This window comes from Anguilla rostrata, chromosome 13 (genome assembly GCF_018555375.3).
Source record: "Anguilla rostrata isolate EN2019 chromosome 13, ASM1855537v3, whole genome shotgun sequence".
Lineage (NCBI taxonomy): Eukaryota > Metazoa > Chordata > Actinopteri > Anguilliformes > Anguillidae > Anguilla > Anguilla rostrata.
Window position 1 is genome coordinate 13,423,491 of NC_057945.1, and position 21,392 is coordinate 13,444,882.

Here is a 21,392-nt window from a genome sequence, read left to right on the forward strand (position 1 = left end):
TCTCCTACTACGAAAGAGTACCATTCAAAGAGAACAAACGCGCGGGCTTAAATATTACAATGCATATCAGAGTTCCAAGCTAATGACTAATTATTGGACATCTGGATTCATTGCTGTGCGTATGTAACACCTACTTTATTGAATGTAGTCTGATACGTATTATTTATATGTATTTGAATCAGTACATGAACATATGGAAACACACATTACAAATTCAGTTTGAACTCAATTCAAATACATTGTCAGCGCGTAAATTACCTTTGATTCATTCCCACCAACGCCCACGTATTCTGCCGTAAGAACTCGCCATGCCGCCTGCAATTCACTTTAGAAATCAGTTTAATAAAATATTATAACATCAATTCTTTCCTCGTCTTCTACTCACTGAAGTACGTGATGCCAAGCTAAAATCAAGCACACACTATATCCTTGGATATAAGCCGACTCACGAAATGGATAACTTTTTTTTTTTTTACTTACTGCTTTGATTTATGTCAGTGGGCAAAAGCATAATGTATTAAGACTCCCTTAACAAACGCAAGTGATGAACAATGCATTTCACAACGTATATGTATATTTATTGAAGTGAAGAACAGCATGTATTATATTCATATTTAGTTCGTTTTGAAACCAGTTGTGAGATGCAGTTGACAAAATTACGGGATACAAGGTTTCGTTTATCATCTCTCACACACACACACACACACACACACTTCCCGCATCCACTTGAAATTTACCTTCAGGTACTAGTCTATGTGCTTTGAAAATTTGTTAGAATAGTTTTTAATCTGTTTTTCCCCATTTAGGCCCTATATCCATTCACGTTAGTTAATCCATAAACAGTAGGCAACTCTACAAAATAATTTCGAAATACCACTTCACGTACTTAAGCAGATCACAAAAGTGAACATATATTGGTCTCTGTATTTCTTATGTACCCCACACTGCACACAGACTGCATTTATTGGAGCGCTATGCTTCTGTTAGCATATGCCCGCTGTACAGGTCATACTAGTATAGCACGTACTAGTTACGAAACGCCCAACATAATTGTAATACACATTTGGCAAGAAAATTACATCTTTCAGAACTTAATCTGAAAAATAAAAGTTGTTGAAATTGTGCATAATTCAGTCATATGTACTATATGCCTTTCTGGTGAGATATGCCATTATGGAGTGGTCAGCTCCTTTCCTTGTAATACTTTAAAAGTCTGACGAACTGGGAAGAAAACAAACAAATTTCAATATCTGACAGTTACAAACATGTGCGCGTATAAATTAGCCAATTAGAGAGGCACAGGGCCTTGGTCCACCATGTTTCTAAAATTCAATGTTAAATTATCTGTAATTTCTCGAACAGTGTTTTTGTTTTCCTTTTTGTCGTAATAGCATACTAAACAAAGTAATAAAAGGCCATAACACCACAAAATGACAGAATCCAAAACCTCTGCTGGGTGATTTTTACCCGAATACTGACTTTACAAGACAAGTTTTAAGCAAATGCAACATGGCTTTTTCATTTTTTGATTTCATCCTTGAGTAGAAGGCTCGCGCGTTCGTGAACTTGTAAAAACAACTAAGTTCACATCAGAATAATTACCCGTTCATTTACTTAAGATGAACCTAAACATATCTGTGCTTTGATTGACTTTACCCTGGTCCGAAACTTCTCGTCAGCTCTATTATATAAATGAAAGGTGTGATACTTTCTTGGAAATTGACCTGTAAGATAACTGCGCTTCATGCACAACATTTTTTAGTTTCAGCACCCGCAAGTCATAATTCCCATAAAATGAATAGTCATTTATAACATTAATCTGGAATCAAGGAATGGATTGCACTGTGTTTGGACTGAATCTATGCATAAGTCCCGGCATATAAATCTCTTATCGCTCAAATATTTTCCACGTTAGGGAGGGTCGTCTTTAGAGGGATGTTGTCCCAATATCCCTAATCTGTATAAGCTGCTTCTTTTGTGTATCTTATATCACAAGTCCCAATTAAACACGGGCACAAATGCGTGCATAGGAGTCAAAATTCAGTTTTCAGTCAAAGAATTCTCTTTCCAAAAACGCGCAGTTTGTTTGCATATGGGTACAATACGTATCAAGTAAAAACATTTCTTCTGTGACTTGGAGGAACATCACAGAAACCTCACAGCGTAAGCGGTCCCTGAATTAAATGATAATCGCTGGTAACGGATCAAAGAAAAGACGAGGGTGCTTACTATTTGACTTATAAAAAGGCGGTTTATGCTCCATTCGGCCCAAACATGTGGGGTTATGAACAACAATTAAGTAAGTATCCACCTAATTGGTCGCAAGATAGCGGGTGCACCGACGTACCCACTGCATTTACAGTAATATAATACTGTCTGGTCAGAATGTTTCAGCGCAACATTGAGCGCGTATGTGACTTGGAAAATAAACAGCAGCATACAGTTGAGGTGTTTTGGTAGAGAGAGAGAGGGAGAGGGACAGAGAGAGAGGGGGGGTAGAGAGAGAGAGAGAGAGCACATGACAGTCATAGGTTATGGCAAAGGACAGTCATCTTCCATCATATAAATGGTAACCCCTAAGTAACTAACAAGGGAAGTTTTTCCATTTATCATTTATTTATGAAACACGTTTCCATTGAGTACATTTGAATCAACCACATCACAGTTCACAACCTGCACAAAGGAAAGGGGCCAAATGCTTACAAGGCGAATGCACAGCTCAAATGCATTAAGACCTACATTAACTTTACAAACAAAATAAGGAGAGGGAAGATTGTGCATTAATATGTAATACTTAACTTTCTTAAACTGATTACAATCATTCCAGTTGCATGGAGGACACATATCCTTCACTGACCAAAGAACAAAATATCAACCTCATAAAACATTCCAATTTACAACTCCTGTCATACGAGAGAATATTCATTAAATAATAAATGTACTGTACATTTTAACATTAGCAGCCTTGCTTATATCCTAAGCACCAAAAGGAGTAAGCCGTATATCAAACAAATGAGAGTTTTCGGAGTTTTCATGTCCCTCGTTCCAATATGGTTGATCACGATTTTTGTTCGGGACAAAAATAAATCAATAAACCAGAAACCATTCAGAGTCCATTTTGTAAGCGTATCTGAATCATGTAATGTAGTTCACACATTTCTCGTTTAGAGCTGTGGATTCATCCTCTAAGTAGTGTAGCTATATTGCTTACGGTCCTTACTTTTTCAGACGCTAAGATCAAAAGAACAGAATCTAAGGACGTTGGTATTCGGAAACGTGAGTAAGGACGAAGAGAGGAGAAAGATTTTGTTTGTCAACTAATGGCGGGCAAGAAAAAAGCATATTCCACAAATCTGTTGTGAAACAGGGACCAAACTCACGAGAATATTCGCAATCATAAAACATGAGACAAGTACTAACGGAGTTCAGTGTGTCTTAAAGATTTGTATTTTTTCCCCCCAAAGCCAAGGTGGTGGATGTAGAGTAGAGGTTAAATTTTCAGAAAAATCTAAACCAGGATGGAAAGGTGTTCAGGTGTCTCTATACAATCGGCCACCACCAGAAACGACTTCTAATGAGATACATGATTCTGACTTCTTGATCGGGGGGATGTGAGGGGAGGAGCACACCGGAAATACATCAAGTAGTATGCATATGCGCATTACTCTTAGATTTGCAGACAAATTTCTTCTCTTTGACCCGACGGTTTTGGAACCAGATTGTAACCTGGCGCTCGGAGAGGTTAGTTGTTGCCGAGATGCGCCGTCTCTTGTCTTTGGTGATGAACTTGCTGGCTGCGTATTCTTTCTCCAGCTCCTTAAGTTGGAGCTTGGTGTACGGAACCCGTTTCTTGCGACCTCGACGGTAACTGTTGACTTCAGGTTGCAACGGAACCACATCTGTGACAGAAGAATACATGTGACAGTGAACGCTTTGGCCCAGAAAATGCAGATGACAATAATAATCACGTCAACATCAATAGTAGTGTAATGCTAGGCCTACAAACATAAAACAGTCTAAACCTAAATTAAATACAGAAAATAGCCAAGAATCGAATCGACGTGTTGTTCATAAAAGTTCTGTAATACCACATTCCATGTTATTGCTTATTAGGAAACCTTTCGAACTCCGCCGGTCAGTTGCAGCTCGAACTGCTACTGTCTCTTCAACATCATATTCGCACGAGCCCGCGACTGCGTGTTTGCAATGAATTCAAGCTGCGTTCATTGGTCGGTCATTATTGACCTACAGGCTCTTCGTGTAGGATTTGGGAGGTAAACTTCATAATCCTGGTAACTGTCCAGGGCTGAAAATACACTACTCCTGTAGTAGTCATTATGGTTTTGAATGGTTAAACGGATAGCCTATCATAAGCCAGAGGCCTTGTGAATATAAATAATATTAGGAATAGGCCTACAGTACGCATCATTTTATCGTAAAACGAACAAAAAACTAACTATACTAGCAGTAAAGACAAACCTTTCACATTTTTGTTTCTCGGAATATGCGTTCAAATGTAGATGTGCGAAATGTAATACTGCCCGACATTCCCGCGACCCAAAAGAAGACGTTGGGTAAAGCCCAAGAGACATTTTTCCTCGAAGTAAACTTGACACTTCTGACATTGCCTACGTTACTAAATGTTTCTGCTTGCTGGACAGCGAATCGGCCCCAAATGCTATAGGTTTTTGTTTTATAGGAGGATTCCATAACCGGTAACGCACAGTCTCGTCAACACATGCCAGCACAAGGCATACCATTCTGAATGCTTGCCTATGCCATTAAAAGCATATTGTATTCAAGTCAATGCTATAAGTGAACCAGACGTCCTAACCAATGTTAACCGGCTTGTTCCATTGGTCTTTGTAAGTGATTAAAAGGACAAGACGCAAACAATTCTGATCTCGTCCTCCACAACTACAAAAAGTATAACAGTCAAAACCCTAGGAGAAATCTCAGAACTGCCGTTCTGGTGTTCTGCAATATAAGTTTAACTTCAGAACACGAAATATGCTATTCCCACTCGCGTGATATAATTATTCACAGTAATCAAGCAACTGGGCGGACGTCAATGGGTTAGTGATTTTTAAGGCGCATTTTTGCTCTTATAAACGCTTGGTCAATCTACGTCACACTATTCGTCGCAAATATCCAATATACCATAGGAGGCTTGGGTTTCAATCTGACGACGCAACAGAACAGTAGCGGGTAATATACGGCTACCAAAGACGTAAACAGTCTCTACTGCGACAGAACATTACACTGAGAGGGTACGTATTCTAATAGACAGTCAGGCGAAATGAGGTATACAGACAGAGTCGGACACGGGTGGTTGAGTAGGCAGGGTCAGGAGTAATTTGTTTGTTTAAGTCCAAATTCAATACAGTTCATGACACCCATGGTAAACAAACCTTGCATAACAGCCATACTCTATTGCTAAATTTGACTGTGAAAGGTATCCTGAAATGCACAGAAATAGCCCAGGAAACCAAAAGTGCTCAAAAGTGTTAATTTGTATCAAAATGTGTTACCGAGGCCGAATTAAAGAAGATGGAGATACGAAACAGTTATGTAAAGGTTATGGCGAAAGATCTCGGCTGCTGATGACAAAGACAGGCATCCATGATTTATTGCCTCGGAGTCTGTGCAAACAGTACCCGCTATTTCATCGGGGAAAGCAGCGGTATGCTGCTAAATCCAGTTCCAATGTGCGTGTAGCACTGTAAACCACCAGGACCACCAGGACTTAACCCTTAATTCGTTCTAAAACATTTGAAGTATTGAATTAGAATACGGCTATGGGCAACATCCCCCCCCCCCTATTTTTTTGGAACGGGACACAAACTATCGCCTTGCAGACTTCATATCCAAACATCTCTCAGCTTTTGTTCTGCCAGTGGCGTTCATTTATTTTTGGAGCTGTGCCAGGAATTCGTCCTGAAGTTATTTTGAAAGGCACTGCTATTAATGCCACCTCCGATCGCCAATGAAAAAGGCTTGTTCACTTCCGTGTTTTCGGTCGCAAACCTCAAGGTAAATCAAATAGGCTACCCAATTTGCTGGGTTTTTTCGTTAACCTTCTCATTTACCTCCTGCCTTATGGGCACATTTGCGATTGGGTTTTTCCACATTATTCCACATGACAAAATAAAGGAAGAGTCAGTGGGCAGTGAATAAGCAAAACGCAATAAGCTACCATTTGAAAAGGTACAACAGTACATTGTATTTTAGGTTACCTTCAAGATACAATGCACCTCCATATAAATTCGTCATCCTAGATGCATGAGCTTAACAAAATTGGATTTTAACTCGTATTTACACCACGCACGCGCGCACACACACACAGATGGCACGAATTTCCTTGTGAGTATTAGAGATTAAATGGCTTCCCACTGACATATTAATAATGAAATATATGAATAATGGTTAATTGATAATGATACTTTGTTATTATAATGACAATAATGACATATCATTCACCAACAGGCTTATTGTACCTACCTGGGAATGGCGACTTCCAGAGATGAGCGGACTGTGTTTGATCCTTGGAACAGTACACCTGCCCATCCCAGCCATTTGAAAGAGCCCAGTGCTGGTAGCCTTCCACGGGAATCAATGTCTCGTGCCGCGGTTCCGGATGTGCACTAATACTAGGTACCACGGACACGTCTAAATAACCTGGGACAGTCTGGTAGGAGCTGGCGAAACTGGGGTAAAAGGCGAACTCTTTGGCCCTGCTGGACAGTTCTTCCGTGGGCAGCGTGTTGCTAGGCTCCGTGTATTTCTCTGACGGGTGATAAGAACACGGCTTCTGCTGCAAGTTCATGTTGTGTGAGTGGGACAACCTGCACCCATAATAGGGGCTTCCAAACGGGTAACCGTATCCCAGAGTTGCACTAGATGAAGTCTGGGGAGCGGGACACTGTCGACCGGCGTCTGGAGAAGATATATCCGAGTACACGGAGCCCTGGTGTGTCGTTATGCTGCCTGAATGTCGTCCCAGCGCCGGGTGAGAGATGAGATCCCTGCAGTGGCTAGCGGGGCAGTTCCCGCTTAGTCCGTCCATGGCTTGGTTTTTATTTGGATTGTTTTCATTCGGGCTTTTTTCATACACGTACATCAAGGTGTCCGCCCAGCGTGGATGCAGGACCAGCGAAGTCGTCATATCATGGGCTGTCGATGCTTTTTAAAAGTCGCCTACTCCAAGAGACACCTCATTTCGAAGCACATTTTTTACGCGAGCGCATGCGCACCCAAGACCCCTAGTGTCGAATTCATCATTAGAATCCAGGCTATGGGTCACGTGATATGATAACGAGGCTGAAGCGAAGATGATGGGGCGAGGGGGGGCAAATCCCTTTAAACAGATTCGCCGACCGCTTCTTGGTTGTTTTTTTGAAGACTATCTGGCCATCTTATTGGCTGAAATGACTTTAAAGTCAGGAATCTTTAAAGGCGAAGTTAGACGCAAACTACGCCAACTACATAACGTGGGCGATCCCAGGAAAACTTGTTTTAAAGTAAACATCGATTTCTTTGTGACGTTATTACAATTATTGTTTTGTAACCGATTTAAAATTGGAAGAGGTTGTAGACAGTCATTTCTTTAAACCAGAAAATGCAATAATCGGTAAAGGCAAAATTATATATCTTTAAGTTCTGCTTTGGTGTACATATCTACAGCTTCGCTTATGGGTGTATTCGTTGAAAAAATCATTGATATTCGTAGGTGTAACAGATTTGTTACAAGAAACATGGGACAGGATATATATTAACACAATTGATATATTAAATGTGAATGTGGTTTAGACAAAAACAAAAATATCACAGAAATAACTAATTTAATGTCACTCTTGATATCAGAAAGACACGTTCTGAATATATATATATATATATATATATTCAATTTTATAAACTCGATATGCAATAAGACTATAGCGAGCGGTCTTAGGCTATTGCTAATTTGAATGAGTGATATTGAGTGAGGCAGAAGGTTATACGAAACCAAACAGGAAAACAAGAAAAACATCAGAAAATACATGTATTCTATTGCACGAAGTAAAAAAGAAAACAAATATTGACATAACTCCATAGACACAACAATTTCAGAACACCAGAGAATACAAAGTGTGGAGTAAGTACAGTAAATGTTCGTACTTTAAAAGAGATAGAAAAACACTACCCGTAAACAGTTGAAAGAAACGGCAACTGGTAAACCAACTATACCCCTACTGCATATGATCTCTGTAATTTTTATGACACTCTAACATGATCATATGATAATAAGACGTTGTAATTGTTAGAATCGATAATAGTACTACCACTGCTTCTGCTGCTGCTACTACTACTTAATACTAACAATAATAACTAGAAGTAGTTGCTGTTGTTGAATTGGTAGTAGTGGGAGTAGGAACAGTAGTGTTGTACTTCTAGTACTTTTCAGAGAAAATAAATTAGGTAATTAAGTAATGTCCAGGAAATGTATACAAACACAAGCAAAGTGAAAGATGCAATCTTGAAAATGTGCGTTTGTTTTGTCTCTTGAACAACCAGCACTAAAGCTGCAAGTTCGATGTAAATATATTCACTGCATTTTATGTAGGGGGGCATATATGTGTGCTTAAGTGTTAAATAGGTACGGTTTCGTCCAGAAACACCGACTAGGTGTCCAAAGCTAATTTCATTGAAAATGTAAAATTATTTATTTTCCTCATTACATGCCATCTAGCAGTAGTGACAATTCAGTGCACGCTCCTAATTAATAGGCTGAAAAATATGATCTGGCCAACTGAATATTTGCTGACAAGTTAAACGGAAGGACTTCAAGGTTTTTATACAGACTGCCATTACATTTCGTCCACTTAAGAGAGCATATGAAGTTCTATGTTTCAGGTGTTGTTTCGTTCACCAGCTAACATACAATCTTCCTTACGCGTTGCTATCCATGATGGATACAATTATATTATAATGAGAGTCTCTATGAGCCGCAGAAAAAAAGCATACATTTTAAATGGTAAAATAAAATAATGAGCCTACCAATCCCAAAGGCCACATTTCATCATCAAAGCAACTAGCGATATGCACACAATTTATCGTAAGCACTAGAAGACGCGTCAGGCGCAGTAATTTCGTTGCAAACGCGTATTCTATTGTACTTTTTAGTCGTGGTGGGTAAGACCAACAAAAATAAACCTGACCTGTGCCATGCAATATGCAACCGTCATATGCTAGGTTCTTTTAAGTGTAAGGTTGGGGAAAAGGAAATATCTAGACCGGTGGTTCAGATAGTTGACAAATATTGACGGTTCTTACAACTGACAGCTGCAAGGAAGTCCAAGGTCAAGGTAAAAAACGTAGACAAACACGGTCGTAATCCGAGTCTAGACAGACAAGAATGAACTTCACACTGGCACAGTCGATTTAACATGCAAACGCGGCGCAATTAGGAGAGCTATCAATAGGACGAAAGGCTTCCAGAGTCTCTGCACAGGAAAAAGAAAGATTTGGGATTATCACTCTTAGACTATCCTCTGCACCATTTAATTTCACCTTTAAGGGGTGGCGACGAAGATAACAAGACGAGCGGATGCAATGTATGGACTTTTATTCAGTTCCAAATATTACTAACGCCATCCAACCCAAACATGTCAGAATACAACTGATCCGACTTTTTGTTAAAAGTTACAATATAAGTGGCATTTTCCACTATTGAGTAGTTGCAGTCTGACCAAAAGTCTCGACTGTGATGTCATAAATCATAACTCCCGTGACTCACAATACATAATTCGGACATACTATTTTTGGGATTGACCCAATGATTAAAAAAGAAGTCAAGAAATACACGATGTTATGAATGCACACTTTATAATAAAGATTATCCCACCTTTGTTCCAACATTTGATTCTATTATGTAATATAAAGCTATTTCATTAACCTATTTTTAATCACGAATAGATTTACCCCAAGCGCCATTATCCGCTGATTATGTCTCGTTTAAAGCGAGGAAATATAGCATGTGTGCTTTACATTTAATTGTTATCATTTTTGTTTCAACAACCGTTGGCTAAATATTTCAGCTATAGACGAGTGAATAAATGACACAACATTGTTTGTGTTTTCTCAATACCTGCATGGAGGCAGGACTACTCTCTATTAAATCAAAATGACAGTTGAAACATTCTTACATATCGGTAACGCCGGACAGTTCCAATGGATAAAAGCGTCTGCTAAATTAATGTAATGTAATGCAAAATAAACCAAGCGTCTATTGAACCTATACTATCTGCACCAATTACAGCAAAACTGATAATCTTATTTCCTGGTTCGATACCTCCCGTTAGTTATCCATTCACCAAGATGCATTTTATCTATTGTTTCAATTAAAACAGGAAAAATTTCCCGGAGGCGGTGCACCTTATCAGTCAGAAACCGCTCACAAATTTTATTTTAGTTTACTGTGGAATTTCGAGATTAATCTTTTCTGCTGTGTTAAAAAGACGTAACCGCAAATATTTCAATACATAGCCTGGCAAGTCGTTCTGGCGCATGCACATAAACGCGCGAATCTTTCATTTACAATTAAAGTCAGCCAAAGAAAGTTAATTCATGACTTGAATTCAATACATTCAATTTTAAGATAATTCTCATTTATCAATAGAGGGGGGTCGTTATTCCACAATATATTTTTAAATGCAAAAATAGATTTATTAATTTTCCATCGTGGGGACATTTTTTCTTCTCACTAGAAATGTTTCCTAAATTACCAAGATTTCACCAAAATATATTTTATGAACAAAGTTAGGTTCTAAAGTGATTTCCAGGACTTACTGTACATATTAAATCATATCTTAGGTCCGCGCCTCAGCCCCTTTCAGCCTTTGGCTTGGCCTGGCCTGACCTGGCCCGCTCGAGCACAGCGATCAAAGAACATGAAAATACCACGTGTATGAACTTCTGCTTAACCACATTTCAGGAGTATGGAAGTGCGTGCCTGAGAACACACGCGCTTCTGCATAAGGTTTGCAGTTTCAACTTGAAAACCCCACTTCTCTTAGAAACTTGAATGTAGAAAACATCGAAATACCCCCAAACAATTACTAATTCGCTACAGATTTATTTCAATACAAATTTACTTCAGATTATTTCAGTTGTTTTGATCAGTTGGTTCCTTATAACTTACTATGTTCGGTGAGAAACAGTTTACAGGAAAACCTTGGCGACACCAGTAGGCCTACATGGGGCGGTACCATTTTTATGATTATCATGCTATGCCCCAAATAGTCCATTATAACTTTGTTCAAAGGGAGTAGTGGTCAATTTTGTTTGTTTCTACACAATGTCTATAGTTGAATAGTTTACGTATATTCATATTTTAAGAAATACAGACTCAACATGTTTTTCAGCAACATGCATAGTTTTTCCATTGCAAATATGCAGAGAACACGAAGAAGGTGACCTTGAAAAAAGCTTCATATTGATTAAATACCAGTGTAAACGAATAGATGGACGTCCCATGTGTTTCAGCTTGTCTGGTCATTTGTACGCATGCGTGGAGGTGCCTAAAGTATCTGAAGTTACGTCCATGGACGTTTTCCGTCTTCAGTTTTTCAGTGATTCCTATTTTATTTTCTTCACATAAACACTTAATTTCACAAGAAACCCACGTCGTCTTTCAAATAACCTACTGAAAGGTGTATTTATTTCGTCCAACATTGATTCAACCATATGGAATGGAGATTGGTGAGGTTGTTAAACACGTGGGTTCAATTTGAGAAAAATAAACCAAAGAATAATAGCTTATGCAGTATAAATAGAAAACCAGACATGGTTTATCATTGTTTATCATACATGCCTACCATATGACAGAAATTTGCATCCAAATATACGCCTCAACTTTGATAGCTAAATTTGCATTGCACATATAGGCCATACAGTCGCCAAGGCTTCGTGGGTGTTTTTATTACAGGTGGAAACTAAGGTAAGTTTATATTTTAATTAAAAATATAGGTTAAATACAAACAGTATCAGTTTCAATAGTGACTGCTTTTAAAAACAACTGGCGCGTAATAATACAGATTAGCATACATTAATGATTGATATATGGATGAGAAAAAAAGAAAATAAATATTACACTGTTGAACTAGGATACAGTATAAGTATCATACTTTCGATTACTTTTGCTTTACAAGTAAGGTTTAAAAGGTTTCAAGTGCGACTTAACTCTCGGTCTACAGAAACTCCAGGTCCTGAGGATGTACAGGGAATGTCAAATCAGCCATGGGATATTCAAGGATAAATAAAATAATTTTAATACAGCATTATTATTATTATTATTATTATTATTATTAATATTATTATTATTATGTATTTGTGTTGTTTTATATGACATTTGTTTTGTAAGCATAAAACCATCCACTCTACTAACAGAATTCTTGTAAATAACCAAACGGTTCCTTGGAAATATATTTACCATCGCAGCACCATTTGGACACCGGGTTTTCTGAGTCAACTTTATAAGTTGTTCAATTATGAGACATTTATAGAATATGGAGCTGGATAACTTTCCATGTGTGAAAAAACAACAAGAAATAGACAAACCAGGTATTTGCATAATACCAACTGTGCCAACGTCTTTGATATGCTGGTCGTTTTTGGCTGTCTTCTTCGTTGTAAATCGGCGAAATAATATAGCTGTCTTTAAGCTAACGTTATTATTTGTTGATAGGTAGGCTATTAATGCATTGATGTTTGCCTTTGTAAGAAGATGAACACAATAAAAAAACGAAAACTGACTTCTGAAGGGGACATGAGCACGCACAACCATGTTTTTTAAAATTTTTTATCAGTTTCATTGTGCTGCTTCAACTATTATTAATCCCATGTCCAATAGTCATGGGTTACTATTAGGACGTATATCTGATTCGCTCATGCCTTGATGGTTTATGTTAACCCAACTAAATCAGAAATGATTTTGATGGATTCCTGCCAACAAAAAGAAAAACTAAATCGTCTCGATTTTACCTTGAAGGGTACGACATTCGACATGCATTGCTTTTCCGTACAGACCTGTGTTGAGTTGAAGCAAATTGCTCAAGAACACAGTAGGAGAGGCCAATCACGCGATTAAAACCTGTAACCTCTGGGATACTCCCGAAAAACGTTTCACACGTCCATTTCATGTACCAATTATCATAGCCCGAAGAACGTGTTCTGTAGAAAATGAATTCTTAACTGAATAAACAAAAAAAATGAAGAACCACGTGACCTACATATGTGTTATGGATCCCAAAACGCATTGGAATGAGAAGATACACAAACACACAGACACACGACAATGGAAAAAGATATCTAGATATTGCTAGATAATTTACTTATTTATTTTCATTCAAAATGTGGGCTTATTGCAAAATAATTTTCTTATTTATTTTCATTCAGAAAGCATTGTTTTCGTGTGTTCTCATATTTGTTACACTTGCTCAATATGAAACACTTTTTGCCACTTTTGCAATAATATTTTAGTGATGAGTAGACACTTTTTTCCATGTAATACAAAAAAGACCAATTAGCATTGCTTTCATTGTGGTGTGTATGTGTGGTATGTCTCTTCCTCTCTCTCCATATATGTATACACACACGCACGCACACACACACACACACATAAACAATACAGGCCAAAATGATTTGGTCACTTATTAAAAAAAAAACTTTAGGTATAGAAGATTCAGTTAATATATGCACATTTATCGAATAACAAACCAAAACTGCACTACAAATACAGGAAGAACTCTACTAGAAAGGAACCGTTTCTCCTGTCTACAGTGAAACAGCAACCACAATCTGCTGGTGCAAAAGGATGTTGTCCGGAGGGTATTGCATGATATGTTAAGAACTGTTCATATTTATCAGCATTCAGGATGCCTTCAATCAAATAACCAACTCCAGATGTTGTTACACAACCACGAACTGATCCTCCACCATGCTAGACTGATGGTTGTAGGCATGGTTCAAACATTCGTTCCTTCAAATTGTCAAAATGTCAAATTTAGACTCATCGTTCCATAAAATTGTCCTCCACATGTGTCCAGTTTCGGCATACCAGTTCCTTTTCTCAGTAGAGGCTTTCTGACATCTACACATCCTTTCAGACCCATAGCATTAAGTAGTCTTCTCACAATGGAAGAACCAACTGAAACAGCTGTGGATTACTTCAGATCTGAAGCCAGAGTGGGGCTTGATCTCTCAAAGATAAAATTTGTACATGCTGTCTTGTCATGGTGATAGTTTCGGTAGTCAACCAGTTATTGCATGGTTGTTAGGAGTCTCTATTTCTAGGCATCTTTTCTCTGTGTCTTGCACTCAAGTTTTTCTACTCATTTTCCTTTGACCTTCACCTCTTATGCAGTTGAATTATCTCATATCGCACCTCATCAGATATATCGCCTTTAGTCATTTTAGATGCACGTGACTAAGAAATCCGCAAGGCTGTGTTTTGGCAGTTGTTTGTTTGAATGTCAGTCACTTTTGAAGGAAAATGGCTAACATAACGCCATGGAAAGGTATGCTAACGTCTGGTATTCACACCCTGGTTAAATATGACAAACAAAGCTGTATAAACTAATACAGGTAATGAGCTATATTGTATTCTCAATAAAATCCTAAAAGTATGCATTCCCCACTATATACTGGTTCTGAATATTGAATACATTAAAATACTATGACAAGTATTTTTACCCAAAAAGATATGTCACAAACATTGACACTCCTGTTTTTAGAGCTTTGTGCACCCTCAATTCAAATGGATAACATGACTGATTTGTCTTCAATAATGTTTTATGAGATGGGTGAGCGCATGGGGGATATTCGATTGTTCCTCACAGCATAATCGTTCCAGAGCCTTAAGAATCTTCTGCCATGCTTGTGAACAGTTCTCCTCAAGCCCAACCTTTTAGAACAGTTCAAGTCAAAAGACCGAAATAGGCAGTGCAAAACAGTCACGATTTTTTCAGTTTACAATTTTTTGTCAGATTTTAAGTTATGCTTAGTACCTATTACCATCCGCTTGCTTGTGGCCAATTTAGGGTTTTTTGGTTTTCTGGCAAGGAGATACTCCATTTCTAGCAAAAGGTTTTTACTTGGTAGAGTTCATGATTCCACTGGCCTTAACCCTCCTGTTCTGTTCATTTTTTAGGTACAGCAAAAATGTTCCCGGGTCAATCCCCATACAGGGGGGGGTTTGCAAATACATGAAATGAACCATTTTCATTTAAAATGTTGATTACACTAATTAAGGCCAGTAGAAGAAGTTTCATACTGAAAAAATAATTTTAAGTATTTTTCCTAGATTTTCAAACTTTAAAAAGGGTCAATTTGACCCGCAACATAACAGGAGGGTTAAGATCCCCGGGAGCTAACCAGTACATCCAAAAAAAAACTTTGAAACATTTGGCAAAGATCCGGCCAAACCCACCACAAGTGTCCATGGCCAAAAAGCTCAATTTTGGTTTCATCTGACCATAATGGCTGCTTCTAATCAAAGTTCCAGTGCTGAACTTCAAAATCAACCAATAAATGGTTAACAGAGCTCAGAATGATCATTCTGCAAAGGCCGTCTCCGTCTCCAGACTTGAACTCAAACAGCAATGTGCGGTTTTAAGAAGAGGGCAGTCTGTAAGAGCAGACCAGAGGATCTGAAGAATCTTGAATGATTCAGTATGGCAGAATGGTCAAAGATCTCCCACCCCCACTAAGTTCATAAACTGCATAAAACACTGCAGAAGATGACTCAGTTACCCATGTGAATGGAGGGTGCACAAAGCATTCAAAAAGGGGCTGTAAATATTTGTGATGCATATCTTTTTGGAAAAAAAATGTACTTGTTAAACAAATAAATGTTTCTCTGAGCAACAGTATCAGCATGAAGTAATATCTTAACATTTTCAAACAAACAACATAGCTAACAACCAGTATTGTTTATTTTGTACTGCCTTTTGTCTTACAATAAACATTCAGTTAAAAATAGTTTCTCTGTAAATGTACAATCTGGACACCAGCACACATGACCAAGAGAGTAACAAGCAAGATAGCTCCATTCCAAAAGCTCCAATTGCATGCAAAGCAGCTAGTGCTGCCGCAAAAGCATGCTATAATGGATCAAAATCACTGAGTTACTGAGAAGGTGACTCTTAACTGGTTTACAATTGTCCAAAAGTCCAGCACAACTGTCAAACTATGTTACTAATTAAATGCATACAGACAGCATGACAATGTTGTCATTACTGTTTACTGTTTATATATAGCGAGTACAATAGGAATCTTACAAATTGTTTACACAGGTTGTTTTGCATATTTGCAAAAGCTATAATTGACTGGCTTGCAGCTAACATTATTAGAATGAACAAATAACCATTTGTGCCAGGCTCCCCAAAGTACCGAAATACAGGATAAACATACTTGTAACTGACTTCATGTATAGCAACGACAGTCAAATTGGATTCAAATTGGCCACACAATGCTCTCCCTCTCTATTTAACACTTTGAAGTGATTCATTTGTGAAACAATGGTAAACATTTTTACTATCGGTTCCATAGACTTCAGCACACATTTTCAAGTGATACAAGTGCTGTTTATCAGAGTATACCAGCAAAATTCCATTTGTCAAAAATACACTAGAAATCTAGGATGTAGCATAGACAACAGACCATGTACACCTCAATGAAGTACATAACATTAACAAATGGGCCAACCAATTCATTCTTTTAGCTCATAAGCCTTAGGTCAAATGAGAAAACAGAGCTGTTCTGCTTTGGGAACCTGAACTCTAAACATAAGCCCACACATTAATTTAGCCCAGACATATACCAATAATTTCTCACAGAAGAATATGTACTGTTATGGACATCCCAATACCACAAACCCAGTAAATATCTGTTTACTTGCAAACAACAGGGGTTAATGATCACAACTTCCTTTCCTTGTCAAAGCTGCATTCTTACTTCCAATGTTGGCAACAGAATGGATGAATTCAGGTTCAGGTAATTAATTTCAGTAATGAATGAAAAAATTAATGTCAATGAAATTCACAGAATTTGGTTTAGAGATGGAGCTCACAGTTCTGTCACTTGCTTTTTCCCCATTTTAACTTCTGATAAAAAATATGTTTAAATGAAGTTCAAATTTCTGCACAACTATAAAATTATTCCAATCAGATGTGTACACATTTGAAAAATAATGGGAAATGAAAACTTCATAATACTGCTTTATGTTGAGGTTTGCGGCCTTATCTTGGGTTTAATATCTATTTGAAACGCAAACTTTTACACTAAATTTCAATGGGAAACTTCAAGTACAAAGTCGAACAAAAATGCATTCCCAAATAACATGCAAACTTTGCTCTATCGACTCTGAGGGGGCTTCATTCTCTACAGCGGCAGTTCACCCAGCGTGTAATACTGCTAAGTGTGCACAATGCTCTGTGTGCCTTAGCTCTCCTGTCTTTGGAGGGGGGGGGGGGTGGTTAGTCAGTTTTGAGGTTATCCCAGTTAGGACCCCTTTTCTATTCATCATAAGAACAATCCTGAACCCAGTATGCATACAGCAAGTGAGTATCAGTTCCAATTGAAAAATAAAGCTGTGTTTATATAGGAACAGGGAGACACTCCAGAATGCTAATGTGCTAATGCTAAATTCTTTCAGCACCAACACGTTTTTTGATTAACTGATTTTTAGATTTTAAAGATAATTATCAGGAAAAATATATTTCTAAAAAAATCAATGCACCCTCATTTGAAATGCTGTATAAAAATGCACCTTTTTGTCCATCAGCTCTTATAAACACAAACTAAAATACACTCATCCCCTCCAAACCAGCTATGTAACCATTCAGCTTTACGGCAAGTTTTCTTAGAAAGGTATTCACCACTATACACTATACCATGTTTTATCTTATGAACTTTATATCTACCATGATGGAATATCTATAATATATTTTCTATATCTTTTCTTTTTTATCATGCTAAATAAGGTACCCTCAGAAAATCCCTTATCTGAGTAGAATCCAAGACTTCTGTTTGTCTCCTTTAAACAATGGCTTATTTAAGTATTAATAACATAAACAAAAATAAATCCTAAAAGGTATACAGTCCATATAGCATGCAGTAAATATTCTGGTTGTTTCTCATAATTTCATAATACAAATTAATTTTGGCAAAGGCAGCACACAGTTCACTGTACCACACCCAAATGCGACGTTCAATTTATGTTCAGCATCAACCAAAATCTACAGTTTGCAGATCCATTCCGGAGGATCCTTTTGTATTATAAGCTCTGCCTTTAAAGAAATACCCACGGTCTTGTTTGCACTCCTGGAAAGCACAGAACACGTTCCCTTTCAAACTGTTAGTCTTTTTGTACATAAGACACCTTATTGCATGTCTCTGGCCTTATTTTTCCAGAGGAAATAACACTTCCAGCCATTGTTAAAAATGATTTGGATACAGTTTATTGCACTTAAATCTCAGTCCTTTGTCCTTGAACTTGGAGATGCGTTAGAGCTTGAAAAATAAATAAATATATGAATAAATAATTAAAAATAAAAAACTGAAGTTCACCAGTCACTGAAAATTTCTCACAATTTTGGTAAAAGAACTGAAAAATTAGTAAATCGCTTTGTTTCAGGAAATAAGAGTCAATATACATCCGTTGTGAATACTAAAGTCAAAATCTTAGGATTTGCAATGAAACAGCTGTTACTACTAAAGTTGCCTGCTCTCACCAATAAATGTAATAGTTCAATTTTGTACATTACGACAATAACATTTGGTGCAAGAAACAGTTTGGTGCAAGAAATGGTACTCTTGGTGGTAGAGTACAGTTTTTCAACCTTTCTGCTAAACATGTGGATTTTTGTAGTCCCAAAAGCACATCCTAGAAGAGTGCAAGCCATTACATTATTCAGACAGACCAAGTTTACAACTTCTGTGGCATACTGAGAACAGAGCCACTGATAATTTGTTAGAAATACACAGAAACTCAGAAGTTGCAACAATTTGCTGATTTTCCATGAGTTACTATATTTCCTATAATATGCAAATGTATATACCATAATGGAATACCACAAAAATGTATTTACTGTTTGAATGGCAGTATCTCATTGTGATCTGCCATACACACTACAGTTGCATACTGTAATACAACAATAACAATACTCTATAAATTTCAACAGTAATATGTACACGCCTATTGATGAAAAATTACACAGATTACCATTTGCAATAAACACCAAAGACATGTTATTAAACCTGATTTTTAAATGAAAACGTAAAGCTGACTGTCTACAGTCAGCTGCATCGTACCTTGGCGGAAATGAAGTTCAAGGAAAACCTTGTAGGCTATATTTGAAAGCGCATGGAAGCAAACTCGCCAGAAACGTCTCTCGAATGATGATGGGGACCACGGATGTTAGCAGGACAGCTTTGCCGTTAAGACCGCACGAAAAAGACCATTTCCATCACACAGATATGGAAAAAGCAATCCCTGACCAATAAACCAGTGAACACAAACAAAAACGCAGCAGTGCGAAGTCTCGTGGGATCCTCTCAGCCAAGTCCTTTTAAGGGAACTGTGAATGGTCATACACACAATGTTTTATCTATTTAATAGATGTATAAAACGTTAGGTAGACTGTGTCTTCTAATGCCGTGGGTATGTACGCATCAAATTAGACTACCAGAAAAGTAACCAACAGATTTAACGATTTATTTTCTTCAGACAGGGAGCTGATAACAGCATTCACGAATAAAGAACCGGTAAGGAAAATGACCATTTAACAGCGTTCATTAACTGGATTCCAGTATCTAATCAAACTAGGGTAATACAGGGATGCGTTTGGATAAGCTCACATTGGGTCAACTTCACTGCCGAATGACCACACCCAAGCCTGCATTAAAGTAGTGAACGTGTCCAATAAAAATATTTCTACCAGCATCCTCACAGGAATGAAAAAACCTCAGAATTCACTTTCAAAAATTGTGAGTAATTGCTAATAGAATTGGACACTGAAAATGGAATCAAACGTGATAAACGACTACTATCAACTTTTCTACCCAACATTCTTGAGCAAGTTTAGGTATGACGATGTTGGTTCGATCTTACGTCATATTAACCTCATGTCGTCAGCTTTTGCGTGTCTCCACCGGTTATAGCCTAAACAGGGACAGGTGAGATAAGACTACTGGCGAAGATCATAATTGGGGAAACAAATTATGAAAATGACCAAGCCGATAACTCATTACCATTATAATTAATGGCAGTAGAAATTTTGGCAAAAACTATGACTATGACTCGGAACTACAGTCTACTCTCATGTCGCTAAATATGGTCATCAGAAGCAGCATATTGAATTAGCCCAATACGCGACGTCTCATAAATGGAGTGGAGGAAAAAAGCTTGTTGTTATAGTTCTTGCGACTAAAACATCAAAACAGCATGGTCAAGAGATGCTGACAAATGTTATACAACCACAACTCCCTAGTTTAAAAAATAACAGTGTAGCCTAATGCTGTATTGACAAATAAAACCGCGTGTAGGGGAAGCAAAAAATCTACCACACACAGCAAGATAGCCAGCAGTAAAATAAATAGGCAACATTTAATAATGTAAGAGTACATGTTGTCACAATTTAATCAAAAAGACCAATGTTAGAGCAGTTGCACAATGGAAAATATTGCGCTCAAGACGTACACAACTACTCTGATTATAATTGGTCCAAATGAGCTTTGTTAAATTGGAATATGGTACAGCTATCCTATAATCTGTGGCTGTAATACGTAGTCGAGACAATTAAATGATTAGCAGATTGCAGATATTTGCTAACTTTGGTCAACATTTGGACGCACCTCATTTTTTAAAATTACTTTTATTACAATTATTATTATTATTAGCGCTCACCACTCAGACATATTCAACAAACAGAAAAAACAGGGGGCCACACATTCTAACTAAATATGTAGCCTACACTGAAGTCCTGAATGAAAAATTACCCTTAATTCTGTAAATACATCACATGCAATAACCTTTGGTATTATGACACAAGTATTATTAGGTCGTACGTTCTATATATCATTTGTTTTATTGTAATGTGCCCCAGAAGTCTGTCTATTTCCATTTTAGATAAGTTAATGCAGTATCTCAATGATATTTTAAAGAACCTATACTTTATGTTTAGCACATACCGATTTCCCACGTATTTTCCACATGGATCCCGTGGTAAAAAACAAAAACAAAATAAAGTACCGTACGTTTTCTGTACTTCGCCTTCTATGCCATAGGCTATGATTGTGGGGAAATTAAATCACTAGTTATGTGTCTGTATTGTGCCAAAACGTGTACATCTCAA

The 21,392-nt window shown here is 37.6% G+C and overlaps 2 protein-coding genes across 3 annotated transcripts in view; both read right to left on the bottom strand.

Moving 5' to 3' along the window:
• LOC135237808 (homeobox protein Hox-C11a-like) overlaps positions 1-21,392 on the bottom strand; it is a 65,591-nt gene that overhangs the window by 30,919 nt on the left and 13,280 nt on the right. The window contains exon 3 of one of the 2 annotated variants that reach the window (XR_010324928.1): positions 3,760-3,899. The exons of the other annotated variant lie outside the window; for it this stretch is intronic. The gene's annotated coding sequence lies outside the window, so the exon portion shown is untranslated. Of the gene's footprint in view, positions 1-3,759; positions 3,900-21,392 lie in introns of those variants that run through there. 2 annotated transcript variants of the gene reach the window in all.
• On the bottom strand, positions 2,596-7,287 carry LOC135237809 (homeobox protein Hox-C13a-like). Its single transcript, XM_064305290.1, has 2 exons — positions 6,502-7,287; positions 2,596-3,899 (listed from the first exon to the last, which is right to left on the bottom strand). Exons 1-2 carry the CDS (start codon positions 7,163-7,165, stop codon positions 3,640-3,642), a joined length of 924 nt encoding a protein of 307 aa, XP_064161360.1. The 5' UTR covers positions 7,166-7,287; the 3' UTR covers positions 2,596-3,639.

Coding starts and splice junctions, on each gene's coding strand:
- LOC135237809 (XM_064305290.1), bottom strand. CDS start 7,165: ATGACGACTTCGCTGGTCCTGCATCCACGCTGGGCGGACACCTTGATG. Junction 3,900..6,501: donor CTGGAAGTCGCCATTCCCAG/GTAGGTACAATA, acceptor CTTCTGTCACAG/ATGTGGTTCCGTTGCAACCT.